Below are 25,044 nucleotides of genomic sequence, written 5' to 3'. Positions count from 1 at the left end.
TTTTTCAACTATTTGCTTGGACAATATACTTGTTTGGTTTCTTAACTGAGAGTTAGCTGGGTCATTCCAGAACTGGAAAGCACTTTGGTCACATTTGAGTGTTGTAAAGTGCTCTATAAATAAATATTGATTGATTGATTGATTGATTTGGTCTCAGGACAAGTGCATTTACACAGAAACTACATGTTTTAGTATTTTGTACATGGATTATTTGAAATTTGATGGGTGGGATGTAAAATGTCCTCCAGTTCTGGAATGACCCAGCTAAGAAGACTGATATACCGCCTTCATATCTGCAGTTGCTTAGCATATCTTAGCACAAACCCTGAAACAGCAGCGTGTTAATTAGCGAGCTCTTGACATACATCCATGAGAATCTTGTTCTCTTCGAGGGAGCCAGATTAGCTGTTTCTGGCTCCAGTGTTTATGCTAGCTAAGCTAACAGGATGTTCATGCCAATTTCATACTAACGTCACACACATAATCTCATCTAACTCTTGGCTAGAAAGTGAAAAAGTGTATTTTAATAGAAATGGACTTTTGGTTGGGCTTTTACACAGCCTGCACGTTGAACAAATTCTGTTTACGTCTAAGGATGAGGTGTTAGTGCAGCTTGTATCGGCGCCCACGCAGACCTCAGCTGTTTTCCTCTGTACAGTCAGGATGTCTACGAGTAAACAAACTCATGATTCACACTTCCACCTTCAGCGTAGTCACATCTCAGAAGCAGGTGTTATCTGGCGCTGCTCTGACAGCCTTCTGCTGCCGTGTGATCCGGTTTCAGTCGGGCCCAGTGGAGCTGCTGCACTATCAGATGTCCCCAGAATGAAATGGGCTGTTTTATCACTGAGCCCAGTGGCAGCTGTCTCCCAGGCATCCGCATACCTGCAGAGGGAGATACATGACCCTCCTCATGCCTCGCTGGCAGACATCAGCGACTGGGTGGGTCAAGAAAGCCGTCCGTCACGAAACCACCGGGACAGAGGGGAAACCGGCGGTATCCTCTCAGGTACGCCGGGTTTGGTGGATGGATGCCAGGAGAGCACTTTATTCACTCAGTCTAATTGACACGCAGTCAGGAGAGGACGGCCGTAACCTGGACAGCCTTTTAGTTTGCCGTGAAGGAGAGCAAAGAACTGCAGAGTCAGTTGAGCTGCATGCTGTCTTTTCATTTCTGCAAATCAAATTTCATGAACTTTCTGTGTTGGATCCGTGACATTTACGACGGGGTTTGATCTGCACCAGCTGCAGAAACAGATAGTGGAAGGAGCCGCAGGAGCAATGCAATATGTCCAGGATATTCTAACTGTATTGTCATGTAAGACCAAATGAAATACACCATAAAACAACGTGGGATTCTTGTATGTACGCTACCATTCAAACGTTTGGGGTCACTTAGAAATGTTCTTATTTTTTGAAAGAAAAAAATTTTTTTTCAATGAAGATCACATTAAATGAATCATAAATCCAGTCTAGACATTGTGAATGTGGTAAATGACTATTCTATCTGGAAACAGCTGATTTTTAATGGAATATCTCCATAGAGGTACAGAGGAACATTTCCAGCAACCATGACTCCTGTGTTCTAATGCTACATTGTGTTAGCTAATGGTGTTGAAAGGCTCATTGATGATTAGAAAACCCTTGTGCAGTTATGTTAGCACATGAATAAAAGTGGGAGTTTTCATGGAAAACATGAAATTGTCTGGGTGACCCCAAACTTTTGAACAGTAGTGTATATGTTTAATGTGATGTTATTTTATTTAACAAGCAGTGAAGCCACAAACCATAGAAATGTTTATCAACTGTAAAGTATGCAGGCTGCATCTTTTGGGCTTTTTCAACATACAAACACTAATGTTACTGACGTTACATTGGGCATAATGTTAGAGATAACTAGAAACTAGGAAAGCACTCAGACAGCGCAGTACTCCACCAAGGCTGTTCATTTCCCCATATTGCATTGTCAGAAATGCAGTATTTGTTTATTAGATATTGATGATAACAAATCACAGCAACATAGCATTTAATATAGATATACCCACAAACAAAATGACCTTGCGCTGAGCACAGGCATGTGTTACACATTTGTACGTTATGTTACTGAATCGCGTGACCTAAATATGTAGCGGGCGGCGGTAATTGATGGGACTCAGAAACACCCCCACAATTTAATCAGTTGTTCCTTGTATCATTTCTGATGGACAAGTCCCGATAAGTCTGCAGTGGTGGATTTGTTGTAGGATCACAATCATGTGATCATCAGCAATGCAGCTGATGTAGTGTTCACTTGTTGTCATGGTTACAGTGATGCCGTGCCGCTTTCTGGCAATGATACGGAAATCCTTAACTATCCGTGGATCCAGACTATAAGCCGCATCACTGCCAAAATCTAATCACTTGGTCCTTGTGTCATTTCTGATCTTCAATGAAAATTTCATCCAAATCCATTAGTCCATTTTTGAGTAATGTTGCTAACAGACAGACAGACAAACAAACCAACACTGATCATCACATAACTAAGTAGTAATTAAGATCAGACCAACTTTATTCATCCCAGAGGAAATAGTTTAATAGTTGCATTAGTGGAACATTTAGTCTACCCAGAGAGATGCTCTACAAGGTTATTGTCAGTGGTAAACAAACTATTAGACATTCATAGTTATCGCCTACAAAGAATCTCAGTGATGTTTTTAAGAGCTTTTATTCTGTTTTGCTGGCAGAGTAACTTCCTCTTCTGGTAAACAGGATACAAGTCTCAGTCCCGAGCTTGAATGGAAACGCTCTGACCTCTTTTTTGGTGGGATATGAATTGCTAAGTAAAAAGGAAAAGACACATCAAGGAAATGTGGTTCTGTTCCAGTGAGGTATCAGCGGAGAGGAAATATTAAGTCTGTTACAAGAGGTTTCACTCCCAACAGTAAAACATGTGACCCGTGTGAGATGGTTTTCATTTGTCGGGTGAGATCCGTGAAGCGAAGTGATCCATCAAAAAGGCAATGAAAGCAATAAACTGATTAGACGCAGATCTGAGTCCATAAATCCTCTTTTCCTGGCCATGTCCAGCTGGTTACAGGCCTTTAAATGGCTCGTTTGACTGATCGCTTTGGTCAGTTGGACATCAACCTAACAGAGTTTAATGGCCTTTAAACACCACAAGAACCTCGTAGCTGGAGCTAATGATCTGAGCTAACACAACCATGGAGACGTAGCAGTCAGGGGTTTATATCCAGGACGGTTTCCTCTCTGCTGAACAGGCCGGGGCTGAGCCAATCACCGGGCTCATCCGGGCTCATCCTGGTGCTGGGACTGTGGACCACCGTGCTCTGGGGGGTCGGGGACAACACCTGGATGGACACTTCAGAGTTGCCTGGCTGGGGGCTTTCTGGAAGATCTGCCATCAGCGAACCCACTGCAGAAAAACAAGAACTGCATCTTTAATATGTTCATTGTTTTGGAAGCAAACTGAAGACATGGTCATCATTTAGAAATGCGCACCTCAACCATGAGCTTAGATCTGGAGAATCCACTCTGCAGCTTCAAAAACCAGAAAAAACTCTCACACTGTTCAAAAATTAACAGCTCACTTACATCTTATTTTGCCCGATTTTCTCTCTCACAATTTTCCAGTAAATTTTTCAACATCACAATAAGTTGTCCTATTCCAAATTATAAATAAAAAAGGGTAAATATCTGAAAAATAATACATTTTTTGGTGTTTTTACAGGATATTATCTGTAACTTAACATCTGTAATATCTGTAAAATAACAGTTAAACTAAATAGTTGCCATTTTTTAATGCTTACTATGCACGATTGTTCTTCACTCTGCAGCTCTAAACTGTTCACTGAGCAGTTTCAAAAAACAGAAAAAACCCTGAAACTGTTAAAAAATTAAAAGCTCACTAAGACTTGTATCAACAATATCAAATCTTTAAAAAAAGAAAACTCACAATTTTCTCGTTAGTTTCTCAACATTACAATAAGTTGTGCTATTCCAGATTATAATTAATATAAAAGCTGTGAACTGTTCATCTGTCCAGTTCCTGCAAAGCTACTGTGGGAGAGTTTTGTTATCTGCCAGTGAAAAGCACCGGCTTTGACATTTTGAAAGTCAGTCTATGATGAACAGACTGCTTCATTTGGCCATTAATACCACAAAACGTGACACCAACAGATTGCAAATTATGGCCGTGAAAGTTGCTTTCCTTTGCTGACATGCTTAATGATCAAAACTGTGGTTAGAAATGTACTTTTGAAAAGTGCCAATTCCATTTTTTTTTTAGTCTTTGAGATGCGTCAACACCATCTGCAGCATCGATGCCTCCACTGATGCTGCCTGTTTTACCTCGAAAAATGGATTTTCCTGTTTCAGACGCAATAACTGCTTCTAAACATGGTGTGGATGGTCTTATAATTTATACATTTATGTAACCATTTCACTTCATAGTAAACTATTGACAACAACATGTGGTGCAACATGAAGCCACATAGTAAAAAAAAAAAAAAATCTGTAAAAATGATGTGGTTTTATCAACGAGTGCCAGAAAAAATATGGAAAAACAATGAAATACTGTAACATTCAAAAACTGTGAAAATAATAGTAAATGTATATACATTTTTTTGATTGATTTTACAGGATATTATTAACAAAAACAATACATATACAAACTATACTATGCACATTTCTATACAACTATACATATTATTTTCTTTCAAATAATAATAAATGTCTGCAATATATATGTGTGTATATACACACACACATACACACACACATGTGTGTGTGTGTGTGTGTGTGTGTGTGTGTGTGTGTGTGTGTGTGTGTGTGTGTGTGTGTGTGTGCATATATATATATATATATATATATATATATATATACATATATACATATATATTACAGACATTTATTATTGGTCAATTTAATGGTCAGTTTGTAATTTAACAAAACAAGAACAATCTGTAAAATATCAGTAAAATGTTTAAAGTTTTAAAGTTAAAATATGTAGTTTTTTTCCAGGATATTATCTGTAACTTAACATCTGTGAAATAACAATAAAAATAACATTTACCATTTTTAAATTTTTACTACATACATTTTCTCTTTTAAATAATGGTAAATATCTGTAAAATAATATTTTTTGGCAATTTTTCAGGATATCATCCGTAACTTAACATCTGTATAATACCAGTTGAAAAAATTGTTACTATTATGTTAAATATTTGTAAAATAATATTTTTGGGTAATTTTTCAGGATATTATCTGTAAATTAGGATCTGTAAAATAACAATTAACAAAATATTTATCATTTTTTAATTCTTACTATACACATTTTTTATTGTAAATAATGGTAAATATCTGTAAAATAATATTTTTGGATGATTTTTCAGGATAGCATCTATAAAAGAATATTTAAAAGAGTTATTTTTTCAATTCTTACTATCCACAATTCTTCTTACAATAATGATAAACGTCTGTAAAATATTTTTTGATTTAAATATAGTATAAATAATGTAATTTAATGGTCAGTCAGTAGTTTAACAAAACAGGGACAACCTGTAAAATATCAGTAAATTGTTGAAGGTTAAATTCTGCAGATTTTTTACAGTGCTGATGACCACTCTGCTGTGAGGTTTCGAGGACGTTGGCTGTGATTGGTGGGCTGCTGAGAGCTGCACCTGTCCGCTGAGCTCTCACCTTTGACCTTTGGCAGATCGGTGAGCGTCGGCTCTTTGCTCTTTGTGTTATTGTTTCTCTCTCTGACTAATTCTGACCATGAAGCTGCCACTGGTCTCCTCGGGTAAATGAGACGAGTGCAGCTGTTCCTGGATCGACTTAAAGAGTGTTAATACAGTAGGAGGGGGTCGTCAATAAAGAATCATCGGTCCCAGCATTTATCTGTCAGAGCTGGAGGGCACAACTCGCTTCATCACGTCCTGAACCACCAGCTTTCCTCCTTTCCTCCCACATCTCCTGGTTTGTGTTCAGGACGTGGTCTGGGTCGACCGGCCAACGTCCGCAGGCCCCCGGCCAGAATGTCAGGTCAGCAGTAGCAGCGGTTAGCAGCGGCACGGTGCAAGAATGTTCGTCCGCCTTTGTTGTGTGGAATGTGTCGGCGTGGAAACCACCTGGCGTCGTGTATTGTTTTGCGAGTGGTGAAAACACGGATCACGGCTGGCGTTGATGCGTGTGTTTGTCACGCCTCAATGGATGAATGAAGGCTCAGAGCGTTATTACTCCTCATTCTGGTTTCATCATCATAGTAATTTAACTGGTTAGAAGTCTGTGGATCTGAAGCAGAACTCGTTAGAAATGATCAAACACTGTTACTTTTGTGGTGCTGAAGGGACTAAAATACGCTTTAACAAAATGTAGGGACTATAATTAGATTGGGATGGAATTGAGCAGATCAGAAACAAACCTCTTTATTTGTGGCTGCTGCACAGATCGGGCTGATATGAGCTGCTGTGTGTTTATTAGTGAGTTTTAATGTGTTTTATTACCATTTTTATTAGTAGTAGTTTTGTGCAGAGTGGCTGAATCTGAACTTTTTAATAATTTGTTGATTGTTATTAATATTATTAGAATAGAACAGAGTTTTATTGCCATTTGCATGGGGGCATTACAGTTCAGGTACTCTGGAATTACTGGTGTGTTTTCTCAAATCAGCTTTAGAAAAAAACAAAACGTAAAGAATGAGATAAGAGCCATAGCAATAAAAACATACAAATACACATTCTAAAAATAAAATAGGTACACATTGGATTTAATAAAATGAAAATTTATACCCTGAGAAGGTAATTGCACATATTACATGTTGTACAGAAGTTTGGCTTTTGCAAGAATGAGGTACTTTTTCCAGAATGAGGTACTACTTCCAGAGTGAGATACTACTTCCAGAATGAAGTACTTCTTCCAGGATGAGGTAATTTTTCCAGAATGAGGTACTTCTTCCAGAATGAAGTACTGCACACAGAATGAGGTACACTATTGTTCAAAAGTTTGGGGTCAACCAGACAGCTTCATGTTTTCCATGAAAATTCACACTTTTATCCATGTGCTAACATAAGTGCACAAGGGTTTTCTAATCATCAATGAGCCTTTCAACACCATTAGCTAACACAATGTAGCATTAGAACACAGGAGTGATGGTTGCTGGAAATGTTCCTCTGTACCTCTATGGAGATATTCCATTAAAAATCAGCTGTTTCCAGCTACAATAGTCATTTACCACATTAACAATGTCTAGACTGGATTTATCATTCATTTAATGTTATCTTCATTGAAAAAACTGCTTTTCTTTCAAAAATAAGGACATTTCTAAGTGACCCCAAACTTTTGAACGGTAGTGTACATGAGTTAAAGTTGACCTACTACATGTTCACGTGCACAGATAGACTCTCACACATATAAACTGCTGCAGAGATCCAGGATTCATCCCAGCGGGGCTTCGACGTTAAAGATGAAGATTCTGAGAGCAGAATGAGGACAGTGACAGTGACAAGTGAAGATCGCAAATGAAAAGGAGGGAAAGGAACGTCTTTAGGGCTCAGAGTGTATCTGTGATAGAGACGGCAGAGGATGGGGGCTGGGAATATACGTGAAGTAAGAGATGAAGCCAGGCAGTAGAATGAAATGGTGTGTGAGTGCATGGATGAAGGACAGAGCAGCTGAGAATGCAGCGTGAGTGACGGCTTCAGAGCAGAAGGACAGCGACTAAAGTTTGTCCTTGGAAATAGAAAAGTAGCACACAGTGGTACCTCCTTAAATACAAGCTAGAGAGGAAACTAAAACTATTTTATTAACAAAGGAAACAGTATCAGCATGTACAACTATTGCATAGATCACAAACAGGTTTGGTTTAGATGTCAATGGTTGTCCGGTCATCAAATGCACTCCTGCACTGTTTGATGGAGTCTATGAAATTTCACGCCTTCAAAAAGAGGAAATCTGTAACTGTCCAAAAGTTTCTGTCACGATTTCATTAATATTTGAATTCCTCCAGTTAAAACGGGTTAAAAATACAATAAATGCAACTTGGACAACGTACAACCCTAACACTGACGTTTGGTTTAAAACATGTAATGCTGTTTATTAAAAGGTTTATCTGATGGAGACTGTAACGGGTCACATGACCACAGTTGAGTTCAAGGTCACACTGTGGGATTATGGGTCAGATGAAATACAGCTGCAGAGGGAAAACGCCTCCGTAGCTACAGAGTCAACGAAAGAAAATAACTAGAACGGTCCAAGAGGCTCACACGTTTTCATGGTGTCTACAGACTGAGGGGAAATAAACATTAAAATAAAGACATCTGTATCACGCTGTGGCCAAAATCTGTTTCACTCTCATACCCTTCAGCACCATCACCAGCTCAAAATTTAAATTTATCCATGGCTTTGATTCATGACCAAATACCTGTAAAAGTGGTAACATTCATATCAGCTTTATCAGCATTGTCATCATGAGCGTGCTGCCGTTAGCATGTAGCTCAAAGCACACAGATACAGTAGCTATTAGCAGCTGGAGGTGTGTTTATTATCACTATAGCTGTAGTATCTATCTAGTAGTACCTCATTCTGGAAGAAGTAGTACCTCATTCTGGAAGAAGTACACTACCGTTCAAAAGTCACTTGGAAATGTCCTTATTTCTTAATGAAAAGCAGTTCTTTTTAATAAAGATGACATTAAATAATCATAAATCCAGCCTAGACATTGCTAATGTGGTAAATGACTATTCTAGCTGGAAACAGCAGATTTTTAATGGAATATCTCCATAGAGGTACAGAGGAACATTTCCAGCAACCATCACTCCTGTGTTCTAATGCTACATTGTGTTAGCTAATGGTGTTGACAGGCTCATTGATGATTAGAAAACCCTTGTGCAGTTATGTTAGCACATTAATAAAAGTGTGAATTTTCATGGAAAACATGAAATTGTCTGGGTGACCCCTAACTTTTGAACAGTAGTGTAGGTCAACTTTAAGTCATTTAGAGCAACTTTAACTAATAATATCAACTTTATCTAATATACAGCAACTTTAATATAGAGCAAATTTAATTAATAATGTCAACTTTAGCTAATACAGGGCAGCTTTAGCTGATAGAGAACAACTTTAACTTATTTTAGAGCAATTTTAACTCATTTTAGAGCAACTTTAAGTCATTTAGAACAACTTTAATATATAGCAACTTTAACTAATTTAGAGCAACTTTAACTACTGTAAAGCAACTTTAACTAATATAGAGCAACTTTAACTAATAATATCAACTTTAACTAACATAGAGCAACTTTAATATAGAGCAACTTTAACTAATAATGTCAACTTCAGCTAATATAGTGCAGCTTTACCTAATATAGAGCAACTTTAACTTATTTTAGAGCAATTTTAACTCATTTTAGAGCAACTTTAACTAATTTAGAGCAACTTTAACTAATGTAGAGCAACCTTAATTCATGTAGTATATCTGTGTCTGTTCATTCTGACTGTTAGTATGAATGTTGGTGGCCGATCAGCAGCTATAGGACAAAATGCAAGATCAATGGTATTATATTGCCAGCATGCCTGAGGCCTGATGTTCAGTGATACTGTGTGTGTGTGTGTGTGTGTGTGTGTGTGTGTGTGTGTGTGTGTGTGTGTGTGTGTGTGTGTGTGTGTGTGTGTGTGTGTGTGTGTGTGTGTGTGTGTGTGTGTGTGTGTGTGTGTCATTTGCTCACCTCGTCTCTCTTGTTGCCTCCAGAACCATTGGACGGTTTTGGTGATGTCACGTTTTTTTCTCAGTTCTTTCTGCCAGCAGCGCAGCTCCTGTACATCTGGGCGAGTCCTGATCTATAAACAGTCACAGCAACACGTGTAAAGGCGACGCGTGCAGAAACTCACATAAACAAACATCATCAATAACTTAATTAAGCCGCGAGCTAATCAGCACCAGTGAGCCACCAGTGTTGTTTAAACTGGCCCATCTAGAGAGACCGTTACAGGCTTTAGCTCACCTCCTCTGGTGTGTTTGGACTCACCAAAACCTGTACACCAGCAGTCTGATATATTCATGTTAACATAACCCAGTCACTGATGATATCTTTACTGTAAACTAACAACAACCTAAAACAACTGAAGCACATCATCACGTACTCCAACAACATTGTTGTACACAGCCAGATTTTTATTGTTTCATTTACTCAGTGGAGTCTAGAAATTTTGGGGGCAGATTTTTGTAATTAAGCTATTTAGCATATTTAGGTGGCTGCATGTTCCAGATTTACCATTTTAATCTTGATTTTACCACGTAAAGCACCTTGTAGTTTTTCTTTGGTTTTTTTTTTTTATTCTTTATTTTTCAATTTTATCAGATTTTTAGTGATGGGTACAATTCACATGTGCCAGCATGTGCACAATATTATCATTGTTCTTTTTTCAGAAGACAATTTCCCATACAAGAAAGTCAAATAAAATACAATACAATAAAATAAACAGAAACGTGAACATCTTTATGAACTTTAGGGAGTGACCATTACATTGTCTTTAAATTTTCAGACTCAAAATTAAATTGGGCTTTTTAATTTTAATATACGCAGCGCATTTTTCCCAACATGCTACAAACCAGTCTTGTTCTTGATTTAGAAACGCTGTCATCTCTTCCATTTTATAAATATCCAGTGTCATATCCCACCATGCTGACATGGTGGGAATATCCTGCGATAGCCATTTCTTACTTATCGATTTCTTACTTTCAACCGACAAAACGCTCAGTAGATATTTATCCTCTTTTCTCCAGCTCTCTGGTAAACATCAGAAATAAACAGTTTTTAGTCCAGATGGAATTACACATTTAAAAATGTCTTGCAGTGCTCCATGAACATCTTTCCAATGCTGTCTAATAAGTGGGCAGTCCCATAGGATGTGAAAATGGTTTGCATGTTGGTCTCCACACTTTATCCAACAGATAGGAGGAGTTCCATCATAATGTGTTTTTTGACATGGAGTGATGAAGTATCTTATCAAGGTTTTCCATCCATATTCCTTCCATCTCTGTGAGTTTGTGCATTTCCACTGGAGTTTCCATATTGCAGTCCATTCCTCCTCTGATATAGTCATCCCTCCTTCTTTCTCTCACATTGTCTTTACATGTTCAGTGGAATGACATTTACAATTCATCAGACATTTATTCATTTTCCCATCATATTAATTTCTAAACAATTTCAGTCAGTCCATGTTGCTCTCTGACACTACATCTACTTTTGTTTCTATATAATGACATATTTGTAGATATTGATAAAAGTCTTGTTTTTCCAGTGTGTATTTATGTTTAAGTGTATTGAAGCTGATAACTTTACCATCCTTAATCAACTTGCTAAAAGTTGTTATCCCTTTAGAGGTCCAAAACTTGAATTGTGAGTCCAAATTGTTTGGTAGAAAGTCAGAATCATAAGCATAGCACCTTCTAGTTTTAAAGTTAAAAGTTCTTTATCACTAAGGTTTTCTACAATCATTATTATTTATTTATCTATTTATTTGATAGGGACAGTGCACATTAATGAACCTCTATTTAGGCAGCAATAGACGTAAATATACCTGATTATAGCAACAATGCTAATTTACATCCGCAGTCCCTAGGCAGGTAACAGAAAACAAAACAGTGAAACACAGGACAATAAATCACAATAAAAGCACATTACAGAAAGTACACAAAGAAGTTAAAGGTCACAAGACTGGTTTGCTTTTTTTTAGGGTGAGTTTAGAGGATTAGTAATGTGGGACACTGCCTTATGGAGAGTGGAAGACTGTTCCAGGTCTTACTGGCCTTCACAGAAGGAGCATTTTGTTTGAAGGTTGTTTTTCTGTGTGGGACCTCAAAGTCCACTCTAAAGGAGGCCCTGGTCCTGAGACCGCTGTGAGCCCTTCTTTTAAGAAAGTCCATGTAACATCTCCTACATCAAACAAGCACATTTAAATTGTTTAAATTCTCAAAATTCAATAAGTTGTACTTCTCTAAGATATTACAAACATGATATGACATTAGTTTTCTTTGGTGGAGTTATGTGATGATTGGTGTTGGTTTGTCTGTTCACAAAATTACTCAGAAACAGACTAACAGATTTGGATGAAATTTTCAGGGAAGGTCAGAAATGATACAAGGACCAAGTGATTAGATTTTGGCAGTGATGTGGTTTATAGTCTGGATCCACGAATTAGTTAAAGATTTCTGTATCATTGCGAGATAGCGGCACGGCATCACTGTAACCATGACAACAAGTGAACACTACATCAGCTGCCTGCTGACGATCACATGATTGTGATCCTACTACAAATCCACCACTGAGGACTTATCAGGACTTATCCATTGGAAATCATACAATGACTGAGCAGCCTTGGTGGAGTACTGCGCTCTCTGGGAGCTTTGTTGTTATTGCTATTATTATTATTACATGTGGCGAGATAAGAATAGTAGCTGTAACATTGATGCTAGTTCTGTATATTTTAGGATAATGATTTAACTGTGCAGTGTGGTCGCTGAGTCTCAAAGGTTTGTGTTTTTCTGCACAGAAACTGTCGCTGTTGGTAGTAATTAGGAGTGTGTATCATTTTAGTGGGAAAAGAGAAGAAATTCTGCAGCAGGTTCATGAACTGTCAAAAAGCTGCCTTTGGATCTTCTCTCTGTCCAGGTTGTAGCATGAATTCATCTCCTGTTCCTGGAGGAAACCCCTGTAGATGTTGAGTGTGGGCTGCTGGGTTTCCTGATAAAACTAAACAGGTTCGCTGCTTCAGATGAACAGAAATGTCCCTGAAGATCTCACCCTCCTCTTCTTGATTTATTTCCCTCCTCTCACTAAGCCTCCTTCCTCGCCTTTCCTCCGTCCTCTCTTTTGTCTCGGGAAGGTTTCATCTCTCCCCTCTCTTGGGGTGTCTCTCCTCAGATTGTCTCAAACCAACCATCCCTCTAGTCCCTCCTCTACTCTGCATTCTGTTCCACCTCTCCTCTCTCCAGTCTTGTTCCCCCCCCCCTGCTCCATTCGACCCTGTCTTTTTCCCAAGTGCCTGGTTGTGAGGCAACAATGGTGTTGCTATTAGTGGGTATGAAAGTGGGCCTGTTATATAAGCCTGGGGTGGGTCTAGAGTGGGTAAGACTCGCGAGCTCCAGTAGTTCATTCAGCGGGTGTCACAGAGCTGCAGCCGCCCCTCTGCTGATGGGAGCAAACCATAGAAATGGAAATGAGGGGTGAGGGTCAGGAGGGGTTGGGGGGGTTGGAGTCTGTTGTGTTTGCTCACCATCACCAGTGTGCTCCATTTGTGTCTGTGCTCATTTCTACTCTGTCCTGCGAACATCTCAGCATTCTGTTTCTGCTGCTGACCGCTACATCACGGTTCATAAGCTGTCACACTCAAACAGACCCTGTTCTTAGAAAGCTGCCTTCCTAAATGTACAGGATGCTGGTGTGTGTGTGTGTGTGTGTGTGTGTGTGTGTGTGTGTGTGTGTGTGTGTGTGTGTGTGTGTGTGTGCGTGTGTGTCAGCAGCAGACAAAGAGCTGGATGAGTGTGTGTGTTTTGAAGGCTGTCTGTGTGCATCAGTACAGCTGATTAGCAGCACTAATGCTGTGCACGAAGCCAGTCAGGACTCTGTGTGTTTTATTTAAGATTCACACATTCAAACTGATTTTATGACACCAAAATGTGTTGTTTTTTTGTTCCATCTATTCCTCCGACAATGCTTTAGAAAGAACTACTACTCCTTCTTACAAATCTGTATTTACTTTGACGTTAAAAGAATCTTTCTTGTCACAAAAGCCAAATTATATTGACACTGACTGAACGTTGAAAAGCAGTAAAAGGGGAAAACTTCCAAGACGGGTGAATACTTTATTTATTTTACTTTATAGGCGCAGTAGTTTGAAAGCCGAGGGAACATTTGTCTCCACAATAATACCTTGTTGTTATAATCGCCCCTGTCACTGCACACGTGGCAGAGTCTGGTTTAGTTTGCACGTGCGTCACTGCTCTCAGGCTGAATGTATGCATGAAGTCTGGGATTAGACTGATTAGAAGACAGACATCTACATGTAGTGATGAGATGCAAGAACACAAACACAAGCAAAGACGCACACGACGGCAGAAAACGCTAAAAGAAGGACGCCATCTTAAATCCAGCTGTAGCACAAGCAGAACTCTAACACACACCACACACTCCACAAACTGCACTACAACCACACAAACTGTGCACACTCTTTCTCACACACCCTTCAGTCCCACAGCTCAGCCTTTCAAGCCGCATTCCTTTTTGTGCAAAGCTGCCTGTGAGATTGAGCTCCTCTGCCATTCTCACACTCTGCAGCGGCACAATGGCTTCTGTCTGCAGAAATATCAACACTGACAAGACGCATAAAGCCACAGTCTGCTCTATCTGCCCTTCACACCCCACCCATCCATCATCTTGTTGTTGACCGACGCTTCCATCAAGGCTTAACCAGACCTGTGACCCGATTCCTGCATCTGTATTCTCGGGCGCAATACATGGTTGCACTGTGGCCACTTAGAGGTAAATAAGATTTAAAATACTCTGAAGGAAACATGCATCTCCTCTGGGCCCCCACAGCTCCACTGCAGGATGTGAGGACAGACGCTGGGTCCTGACTGTCCTGAGAGCCAGTGATGTGTTTTCTGCATGAGTGCTGCTGCACGGTCGGTGACCAACTTAACACTGAACCTCATTTCAGACCATTCATCTGATGCTGCCCTCGGATCATTCAGCTGGAATCACAGACCTACTTCTGACTGCACAGTTCTCTGGTCGTGATTCCATCCATCCATCCATCCATCCATCCATCCATCCATCTGAACAAAATTCAACATAAAACGATATGAACAAGACACAAAAGCAAACTGAGACACAACCTTACACAAAACAGCAAAACAGAGACCAAAAGAGACACGACAAACCGTAAAATTAGCAAGAATACAAATAAGACACAACACGTCACAAAATAACACAGAAATTGACAAAAACACACAGAAAAACATGAATGACACACAAAGAAAACTGAAACAAAAACGCCATAAATGAGACACTAAAAGACACAAAATCACACAAAATGACAAGACAAAAAACGATGCACAAAGCACTTTCATTTCTCCTAGTTTTTTTTTTTTTTTTTTTTAAAGATGCAGCGGACCATTTCCGTCTTACCAAACCAGACCAACTCACACCTTCTCTTTTAGCAGATATTCTGACCCTAACCTGAACCAAGCTTACTCCTATAGCCTCAGTCGCCGGCTTCTGATGAGCTGATTTAACAGTAGGTCGGTATTTACCAGACAAATATGCTGCCCGTCTAAAAAAAAAAGTCACACACACTAATATTTCATTGGACCGCCTTTAGCTCTGAGAATGATATGCATTCACCGTGGCATCGTTTCAATAAGCTTCCACCATGTCCCAGCATTTATTTCTGTCCAGAGTTGCATTAATTTTCTACCAAGATCTTGTCCTGATGATTGAGAATCAGACCGCTGTACAAAGTCTTCTCCAGAACATCCCAAAGATTCTCAGTGGGGCTGAGGTCTGGACTCTGTGGAGGACAATCCATCTCATGCTCCCTGATCCACTCATTCTCTATGTGAGCCCATGAATCCTGGCATCGTCATCTTGGAACATGAAGAAAAACTCCACTGATGGAAAGACCTGATCATTCAGTATCTTCAGGTAGTCAGCTGACCTCATTCTTTGGGAACATAACGTTGCTGAACCTGACCAACCCCAGATCATAACTCTAACCCCCACAGGCTGGTAGGAACTAGCCATGATGAGGGCATCACTTCATCTGCCTCTCTTCTTACCCTGATGCCCCCATCACTCTGGAACAGGGTAAATCTGGACTCATCAGACCACATGACCTTCTTCCATTGCTCCCGAGTCCAATCTTTATGCTACCTAGCAAACTGAAGCCTTTTTTTTCTGATTATCCTCACTGATCAGTGGTTTTCTTAGAGCTACAGCTGTTTAGTCCCAATCCTTTGAGTTCCTTCACATTGTGTGTGTGGAAATGTTCTTACTTTCACTATTAAAAATAGCTGTGAGTTCTACTGTTGATTTCCTACCATCATCTAACAGTTTGTTCTGACCACGTTTGCTCCTGGAAGATGATGGTTCACTACTATATTCAGGTTTTAATAATGTGTTGGACGGTTCTTAACCTGATTTTAGTAGTTTCAGAAACCTCCTTAGTTGTTTTCTTTGCTTGATGCAGGCCAATAATTTGACCCTTCTGAGAGATTAACATCCTTTCCATGACCACAGGAAATGTTTTCCAACATGGTTGTTTCAGAAATGAGAAGCTCCTCACTGCATCAGCTAGGGTTCAATAAGTTGTTGCAGCTGAAACATATTCATCACTGCTCTAATAATCCAATGGAAGGCTCTTACCTATTTGCTTAAATGAATCGAAGTGCACCTTTTTTTGGATAGGCAGTGTATATGAGTTTGCACATCCCAAAATACTGAACAACTCAGAAGAAAAAGAATTGCCAGAGATAACACATCGTTCACAAAAGCTCACAAACATCTCAAGTGACTCTGAGCTGAGTTTTGTGGAAGATTTATTTTGGTTGACAATGTTTTCTGCTGTACGAGGCCAACCAGAGAGTGAACACTTCATGAAGCCTCTAATAGTGACAGCCTAATTGTAACTTATTACACAACAGCCACACTAACTCAGCTGACTGCAGTAATCCTGAGAAGTCTTAGCAATCAGAGCAGCGTGCATGTGAGTGCACGTACATATGTGTGCATTACAGTAGCAGGGATGGATGAATGGATTAGGGGATGGCACACACTGTAAAGAAGATTATGTAATATGTTTAGACCAGCAGCTCTTTATAGTTGTACGTGAAACAGGAGACAATCGCATTGTCTGGGTCATAGATGTGCACGTGTGTGGGTGTGTGTGTGTGTGTGTGTGTGTGTGCACGCTGTCCACTGCTGCTCTTCTTCAGTGCTGTGATGAAAGAGATTAATAATGGAGGGATAAAACTATCTCCGTCTTTGCCTCCTGGTCTTCAGTCTTTTTCACCAGAACGCTCACATTCTCAGAGACGCTCTGCAGTCGGCGCTGCGTCAGGCGGTTATATAACAGCCGAGAGAGGAACAGAGGCAGCATGTTGGGGTGAAGAGCACCGATCTTATACTGACCGTATATTCTACGGCTAAATCCCATAATCCTATTACACTAAACATACTAAACTCTCAAAAATATTCTCAAGCACTTAACAGTCAGGCGGATTTTACTGAAACATAGTTTGTTATTGTTCACTTAGAAATGAGATCAGTGTGCTGACTGCTGAATTAGAATGTTTAATTGTGACAGGCGCTTTACAAACGTGCAGAAGTTTTACAGCTCTGTTGGTACTCATGTCCTCGTCTCTGCTCTGCTGTTTGTCTCAAGTCAAGCTAACAGCAGCCATGAAACACCACAACGGTGCAACCCAAAATATCTCCTTAAATAAGTCATGATGCTCTGTGTCTGGAAGAGGCCAGTCCTCAGCTCTGGACCCTCACTCTGCTGCATCTCTCTTCCTCCCAGGGCTTCTGTTCTGTCAGACTAAATGTTGACGAGGCTGCTTTCCCCTCCATCTTTCCCCATTCCTAATCTGAGTCCTCTTCCCTCCCTTGTCTTCCAAACTCAGCCTGAGCTTCAAACCTTCCACATAATCCTCCCGTTCCCTCTCTGCTGACTATCTGTCTCCTCCTGAGGATCCCTCGGGCCTCCGGGCTGCAGTGTTATCAGCCGCCCTGCTGAACCTCCTGTTCAGAGTAAACACAGAGGAGCTGCTGGCTCACTGCTGCCACCACATGGGAGGAGAGGCCAATCAGATGCTGTGCTGTTAAAGCTGAAGAAAGAGGAAGTGTCGCCCCCTGCTTGTGCACAAGCAGTCCACAACAGGAAGCACGCACATCAGCATCCAACACATCCCTTTATGCACACACCCACAAATCCAGGCCCACATGTGCAAATGCATTCTGAAGTGATTTAAAAGCGTAATTGCCTCTTTTCCTTGTGCAGCAACACTGAAGCTGAATCCTCCCAGGAGCACACAGGATTAGAGACGGAACAACTGAAGCTTCTGTTCAGACAAACAACACATGACCCTTGCTTGTCCTTACACCATGTTGTGTTTATCTGTGTGTGAGAAACTGCTGCTGTTTGCCTCTGGTGGTGTCTGTGTGTGTCTATTTATATCTCAGCACCGAGCTCTTCAAACCACAACGCCCACACAGGAAGGAATTAAAGCCTGGCATCACTGATGACATAATCAAGCTGCTGAATGAAAGTGCGGCCCCTGAGGAAGAGGGACGGGGTTATACAACAGGACCGCTCTGTTGTATCCTGACAGACCCACACAGGAGGCACACTGTGGGCTGACTGCAGGGTTCCTTCATGCTTTCTTCTTCAAAATCATTTTTCTTTTAAAAACAATTTGAAAAGTTTGACAGACCTAATCTATGAGTAAACACTATAATGTGATTAACCCTCATCCTGCAGACCCACAGATACACTTCCTGTTCCAGTTATTCAAAAGCTTTTCATTGACTTTGTCCCTGATAACTTCACATCATTGTTTTCTGTTTTAATTAGTGTTTTTTTTAAACTACAAATGTTTTATTTATCCGTTCATCCATTATCTATACACAGCTTAATCCTCGTTAGGGTCGCGGGGGCTGGAGTCTATCCCAGCTGCCTTAGGGTGAAGGCAGGAGACACCTGGACATGTAACAGTCTATCACAGGGCTACATAGAGACAAACAATCACACTCACATTCACACCTACGGACAATTTAGAGTTACCAGTTAACCTCAGCATGTTTTTGGACTGTAGGAGGAAGCTGGAGAACCTGGAGAAAACCCACACATGCACAGAGAGAACATGCAAATTCCATGCAGAAAGATCCCAGGAAGGCCAGGATGTGAACCAGGGATCTTCTAGCTGCAAGGTGAAAGTGCTAAGCACCAATCCACTGTGCAGCACGCCCCAAAATGTTGATAACTAATTGTTGCATAAAAAACAATGTTGTTGTCTTGAATTGTTTTGTGTATTCTAGATTTATTGCAGCCCAACACATCTGGCCAAACCTGAAGGAGAGATCTTTGAGGCAGAAATGGTCGGAACAAACTGTTAGATGATCGTAGGAAATCAACAGTGGAACTCATGGCACACAATGCAAAGGGAACTCCAGGGATTAGGACTAGACAGCTTTGTAGCCTTAAGAAAACACTGATCAGTGAGGCTAATCAGAAGAAAAAAGGCTTCAGTTTGCTAGGGAGCATAAAGATTGGACTCTGGAGCAATGGAAGAAGGTCATGTGGTCTGATGAGTCCAGATTTACCCTGTTCCAGAGTGATGGGGGCATCAGGGTAAGAAGAGAGGCAGATGAAGTGATGCCCTCATCATGACTAGTTCCTACCAGCCTGTGGGGGTTATAGTTATGATCTGGGGTTGGTCAGGTTCAGCAACGTTATGTTCCTAAAGAATGAGGTCAGCTGACTACCTGAAGATACTGAATGATCAGGTCTTTCCATCAGTGGAGGTTTTCTTCCCTGATGTTCATGGACATGTTCCAAGATGATGATGCCAGGATTCATGGGGTCACATTGAGAATGAGTGGATCAGGGAGCATGAGATGGATTGTCCTCCACAGAGTCCAGACCTCAGCCCCACTGAGAATCTTTGGGATGTTCTGGAGAAGACTTTGTCTGACTCCCCCATCATTAATATTAGATCTTGGCAGAAAATTAACGCAACTCAGAAATAGATGTTGTGACATTGCAGAAGATATGCCACCGCGAATGTGTTCTGTTCTCCGAGCTAAAGGTGGTCCAATGAAATATTAGAGTGTGCGACTTTTTTTTTTGGTGGGCAGTAAATATAAATGTTTTGGCAGAATGAAGGTTCCTGAAACTTCTTAGACTTCATGTTTTTGCTGAAATTTCCATATTTGAGGTCAAACCTGCATCCGGAGCCTGCCGTTAAACTTCCACTAACTCGACTTTCCTGCGCTCGTAGTGTTTGTATCGTAGAGGTTTAGTAGTAGAGTATAGAGGTTAGACATAATAAACGGCGTTCTGCCTCTGGTACCTTATATCCCCTCCAGAAGGCCTGAATGAGCAGAGCAGCCTGATCCTCCGCCAGCAGGAGGAACAGAGGGATGGGAGGCCTGGGGCTGGAGGAGGGAGCACACAGAGAGGTAAGATGGGGTTCTGCTGTTTCACCAAATGCAGGACAGCTGTGAGAACGTGCATGTGTGTGTGTTGCATTAATGTGTGTGTGGAGACTCACTGCATCCTGAGATGCTCCTTGACAAACGGGATGTCGTCAAAGTCCACCGGGAGCTGCTCTCGTCTGCAGGGGTTGTGGCTGTAGAAAGAGGAAAACATAACAGTAGTTTTTAAAAAGATGTTTTTTACACACATTTCCTAGAGTATTAGTACTTACTTATAGAGCCACTCAGTGAGGAAGTCACAGGGGTTAAACGCAGTAATTTTCCTCTGAAACACAGAAGAGAGACTTCAGGTGAACATCCAGACTCTCACCTGTCAGTGCTCTGGTAATGAAGCTATATTACTGAGTTACTACTGATGTGTACACATTTTACTGCAATACCTGGTCAGCATACAAGTACAGTTAAATTATTATTACAGTATTATTATGATTGTTATATAATATAATAATAATAATAATAATTATTATTATTATTATTATTATTATTACACATTGTCATCATTATTATAGCTGCTGTTGTAGTAGTTGTAGTAGTCATAGTTGTTGTAGTTGTAGCTGTAGTAGTTCCTTAAGAGAGACTTCTGCAACTACTACTGTTACAACAGTTGCAGATGTAGCAGTAGTTGTAGTAGTTGTTGTAGAAGTACTAGTTGTTGGAGTAGTAGTAGTAGTTGCAGTTGTTGTAGTTGTAATAGTAGTAGCAGTTACAGTTCTAGTAGTAGTAGTAGTAGTAGTAGTAGCAGTTGCAGTTCTAGTAGTAGTAGTAGTAGTAGCAGTAGTAGTTGTTAAAGTCAATATTTAACAATGTAATAAATGTGTGTGGATTCTTAATTTACAAAGTAAATGAGAACTACACTTGCACAATAAATGTACTGAAGTATACTGCTGTACTGCATAGTATCATCACAGTACATGTACTTAGTTGTACCACATGTGAAACGCTGTGGACAACAGTATCACTGTGTGTGTTTACGGGGTTTTCATGGAGTATTTTTGCAGTAAACATAGGATGGTGAGAAAGAATCATTTTTTTCAGTTTTTTATTCGCTTGTTTATCAGAAGAAACTCAGACCTGGAAGCAGCCGTGAGTCTGAGCTTCTCTCAGCAGAGCCTCCAGTCCAGGCAGCAGCACAGGAAACACTGTCTGCTCCAAGAAACACGTGGCTGGACCTGATCCACACACGCAAATACAGGTGGATTTTATTTATTCAACCTCGTCTCAATAAAGTTAGAGAGGAGCATAAAGTCAGGCATGAAAACAGCTGACAGGACTAAAGTAAAGCACATTAGATCCACCAAAATAAATCCATGTCAGGACGAACAGTTGTACTCTTCAGTTACACATCTTTTCATCAGAGCTTTGACAAAATCCTGAATCTATGCTGTGTTCTGAAGACAAAGTTCAAAATGTGAGAAGGCTGAACAGTTCAAAACAAATTCTGGGTGGCATGTATTGGTGCATCTCACATTATTAGAATATTGGGATTTCCTATTTTTATTCATTTATTTGGACGGGACAGTGCATATTAATGAACATACAATCTCATAATAGTTTACACAAGGTTGCAGTAATTATGCCGGATTTAGCACAAGGCTAATTTCCATCTGTAGTTCCACACATTTTCCTTTTTATAATTTCATTCATTCATTAAACATGAAGTGAAATAATTAAATATTAATTTTGATGAATATGGCTCATGGAAATCTGAAATCCAGTATCTCAAAGTTTTAGAATATTTCCTAAGATCAGTCAGAAAAAAAGATTTAGAATAAAGAAATGTCCAACTTCTGAAAAGTCTGTTCCTTTATAGCCTTCATACTTGGTTGTTGCTCCTGTACCATGAATTACTGCATCAGTGTGTCGTGGAGGAGATGATCCTGAGGACCTGCTGAGCCTTCGATAGCAGCCTTTAGCTCAGCTGTGTTTGTGTAGAGACCTCAGATTCTCTATAGCAGGGGTGTCAAACATGTGGCCTGTGGGTCAAAACCCGCCGTCCAGAGGGTCCAATCCGGCCTGCGGGGTGACTTTGTAAAGTCTAAAAATTCTAGACAAGACATTAAATGCAAATTGTAAATTGGTAAAACTATAAATTTAAAATAATTTCAAGACCCTGACAAGTTGTTTTGAGCATAAAGTAAAATTCTATATTGTTCTTTTGTATTTTTGTCTCATTTTTGTAATATTTTTGCCTTTTTTTGTTGTTTTGTGTTTCCTTTTTGAGTCGCTTGTGTTGCTTTTCTTGTTTTTTAGTCATTTTGTTTCTCGCTTTTGTCATTTTTTCTTGCTTTTATCATTTGTTCATTTTTTGTCGCTTTGTAACTTTTTTGTCTAATTTTTTGTCGTTTTTTGTTGTGTTTAGTGCTATTTGTCTCCTTTTTTGCCATTTTGTGTCTGATTTTTGTAATATTTTGTCTTGTTTTTGTTGTTTTGCCTTTTTTTTGTCTGACTTGTGGTTTTGATCATAAAGTGAAATACTATATCATTCAGTTCCACATACCTGTTACTAAATGTTTTGTGCCATTGGAGACACACTGTAATCTGTAACTTGTTATGAGTAAATGATAAACTCTCTCACGTTCAGATGCAGCTGGAGGTTTTTCTGTCTGTGAGCAGCCGAGCAGCAAGTGAAAGTCTCCCAGAGGATCCTCATCCACAAACACCTAATTAAAGGAAAAACACAGTTCATTTAAAACTTGCTGGTTAATTGATCCAGACTAACGCGTGTCTGTGGAGCTCACTCTGGCTGTGGTGAGGAGCGGGGAGTGTGTCCTGGAGTACTGGGAGCTGCTGGGAGGACTGGGCCGCTCTGCTTCAAACTCTCCAAACACACAGTAAAACAGAATTAAGAAATAAAAGTTGAATTTTCAGTTCACCTAAGTTTTGGAAAACAGCGCAGTTGTCTTCTCACCTTCACACACTTGTTGCCAAACGGATTTTTGGGCGCAGATTGTCGTCTCCATCATTCCGCCTGGTTTTCCGAGGCGGTTGCTAAGGACTTTGTGGTTGCCACGGAAGTACCCGCTGACGTAGGCCGTAAACAGACAGCGGCACCGGAAGTGTCTGGACTACAATACGGTTTTTTTGTTTTTTTTTTTTACATTGAAACTCTCTAAATCTCTTCTTAAAACTCAGTTTAAGCGTGTGTACTTCTCTAAACTGCCGCCTTTTTGTTTATTTATTAATTTTTTCGACTTACCTGTGTTTTTATTGGAGCTTGCCGTTTTTTTCCGTATTTTTTAAAAATCGTTTTATCCTGTTTGTTCCTGCTGTAAAGCACTTTGTAACGGTGCGATTTGGAAGATGATATACGAATAAAGTTCTTTTCATTATTTATATTTTTGTTTACTATTTTCACCTGTTTGTAGAAAAACAACCAGGAAAGCGCTTCTTCTCCTTTAAATTCCAAACACCCGCCACTAGAGGGCAGCAGCGGTCACGACACTGACAATGATAATCATTAAAAAGGCAAATTTGACTGTAATTCTGCGACAGAAATGGATAAAACGCTTCTTAACCATCAACTGAGGTGGAAAGTATCGAAATATATTTACTCTACTACTATACTTAAGTGCATTTTTGAGGTACTTGTACTTTACTTGAGTATTCCTACTTTATTTGAGGAAAATATAGTGTTACTAGATTTATCCGACAACTACTTTGAGCAGAAGATTTTACGCACTGGATATAATAAGCACTGTTAAAGCTTAATCCAGTAGTCTCCAGCATTTGTGGTTGGACCTAATCAAATTTTTAAAAGAGTTTTTTTTTCCCTCTAAACTGCTCACCTGCTGTGATTTCAGTGAATGACAACAGATTTGTGGATCAGAACTTGTTTTTTCTTCTTTCAGGTGTCTCCTGTGTGTAAAACTGTATTGATGTAGTTTGAACTGGCTCCACCTGCAGCAACTACAACAGTTGTAATAATAATAATAATAATAATAATAATAATAATAATAATAATAATAATAATAATAATAATAATAATAATAATAATAATAATAATAATCAATCAGTCAGAAGGATCTATTGCGAAACTTCAACTACATTTTGTTGCTAAAATATTTGTACTTCGGTTTCTTTGTACTGGACTTTTCCATGTAATGGAGTATTTTTGAGTGAAGGATCTGAATACTTTCTCCCACCATCACTGCCTATCAGTACCAAAATAAAGACAAGAAGGCATCTATTTCTTTATTCCACTACAGTCACACTAAATAAGAAAAGCACTCAGAGAACACAGTACTCCGCCAAGGGCTGATATTAAAGATGACTCTTAAATATTGTGGAATGGCCACAGAGACAGTCTTACCTATTCCTACATTTAGCGACTTAATCAATTGATATTCTCCTTCAAAATGAAAAGAATCAATATCTTATCATCAAATATAGTAGAAATAAGGCCTAGAAAGTCTTTTTTAGTCATACTCTGTCCCTATATTACATTTCATTTAAGTTCATATGTATAATACGAATGCCGCTGGCCATCCCTCTTAATATGGCGTATGTCAGAAATGCAGCATTTTTTAAAAGAAGTGCAGCATTTGTTTATTAGTTATTTATGATCAGAAATCACAGCAACATAGAATGTGTCCATTTAACATAGATGTACCCACAAACAAAATGACCTTACGCTGAGCACAGGTGTGTGTTGTGCATGTGGACGTCATGTACGGATACGGAATCGTGTGGCTTAAATATGTAGCGGATGGCAGGAAACTTGGAAACACCCCCACAATTTAATCAATTGTTGCTTGTATCATTTCTGACGGATAAG

At 39.7% G+C, this 25,044-nt stretch overlaps 1 protein-coding gene across 1 annotated transcript; it reads right to left on the bottom strand.

Annotated features, from left to right (window-relative positions):
- Window positions 1-1,942: 1,942 nt before the first annotated feature.
- On the bottom strand, window positions 1,943-23,280 carry iqck (IQ motif containing K). The gene is made up of 9 exons (XM_023288195.3): window positions 23,179-23,280; window positions 23,009-23,088; window positions 22,846-22,930; window positions 21,342-21,439; window positions 20,483-20,535; window positions 20,327-20,404; window positions 20,126-20,210; window positions 9,720-9,831; window positions 1,943-3,412 (listed from the first exon to the last, which is right to left on the bottom strand). The coding sequence occupies exons 1-9, from the start codon at window positions 23,231-23,233 to the stop codon at window positions 3,216-3,218; spliced, it is 843 nt and encodes a 280-aa protein (XP_023143963.2). The 5' UTR covers window positions 23,234-23,280; the 3' UTR covers window positions 1,943-3,215.
- Between the last annotated feature and the right edge of the window lie 1,764 nt (window positions 23,281-25,044).

The sequence above is a fragment of the Amphiprion ocellaris genome, chromosome 19 (assembly GCF_022539595.1).
Source record: "Amphiprion ocellaris isolate individual 3 ecotype Okinawa chromosome 19, ASM2253959v1, whole genome shotgun sequence".
Classification (NCBI taxonomy): domain Eukaryota; kingdom Metazoa; phylum Chordata; class Actinopteri; family Pomacentridae; genus Amphiprion; species Amphiprion ocellaris.
This window is presented reverse-complemented; position numbering and strand designations above follow the sequence as displayed.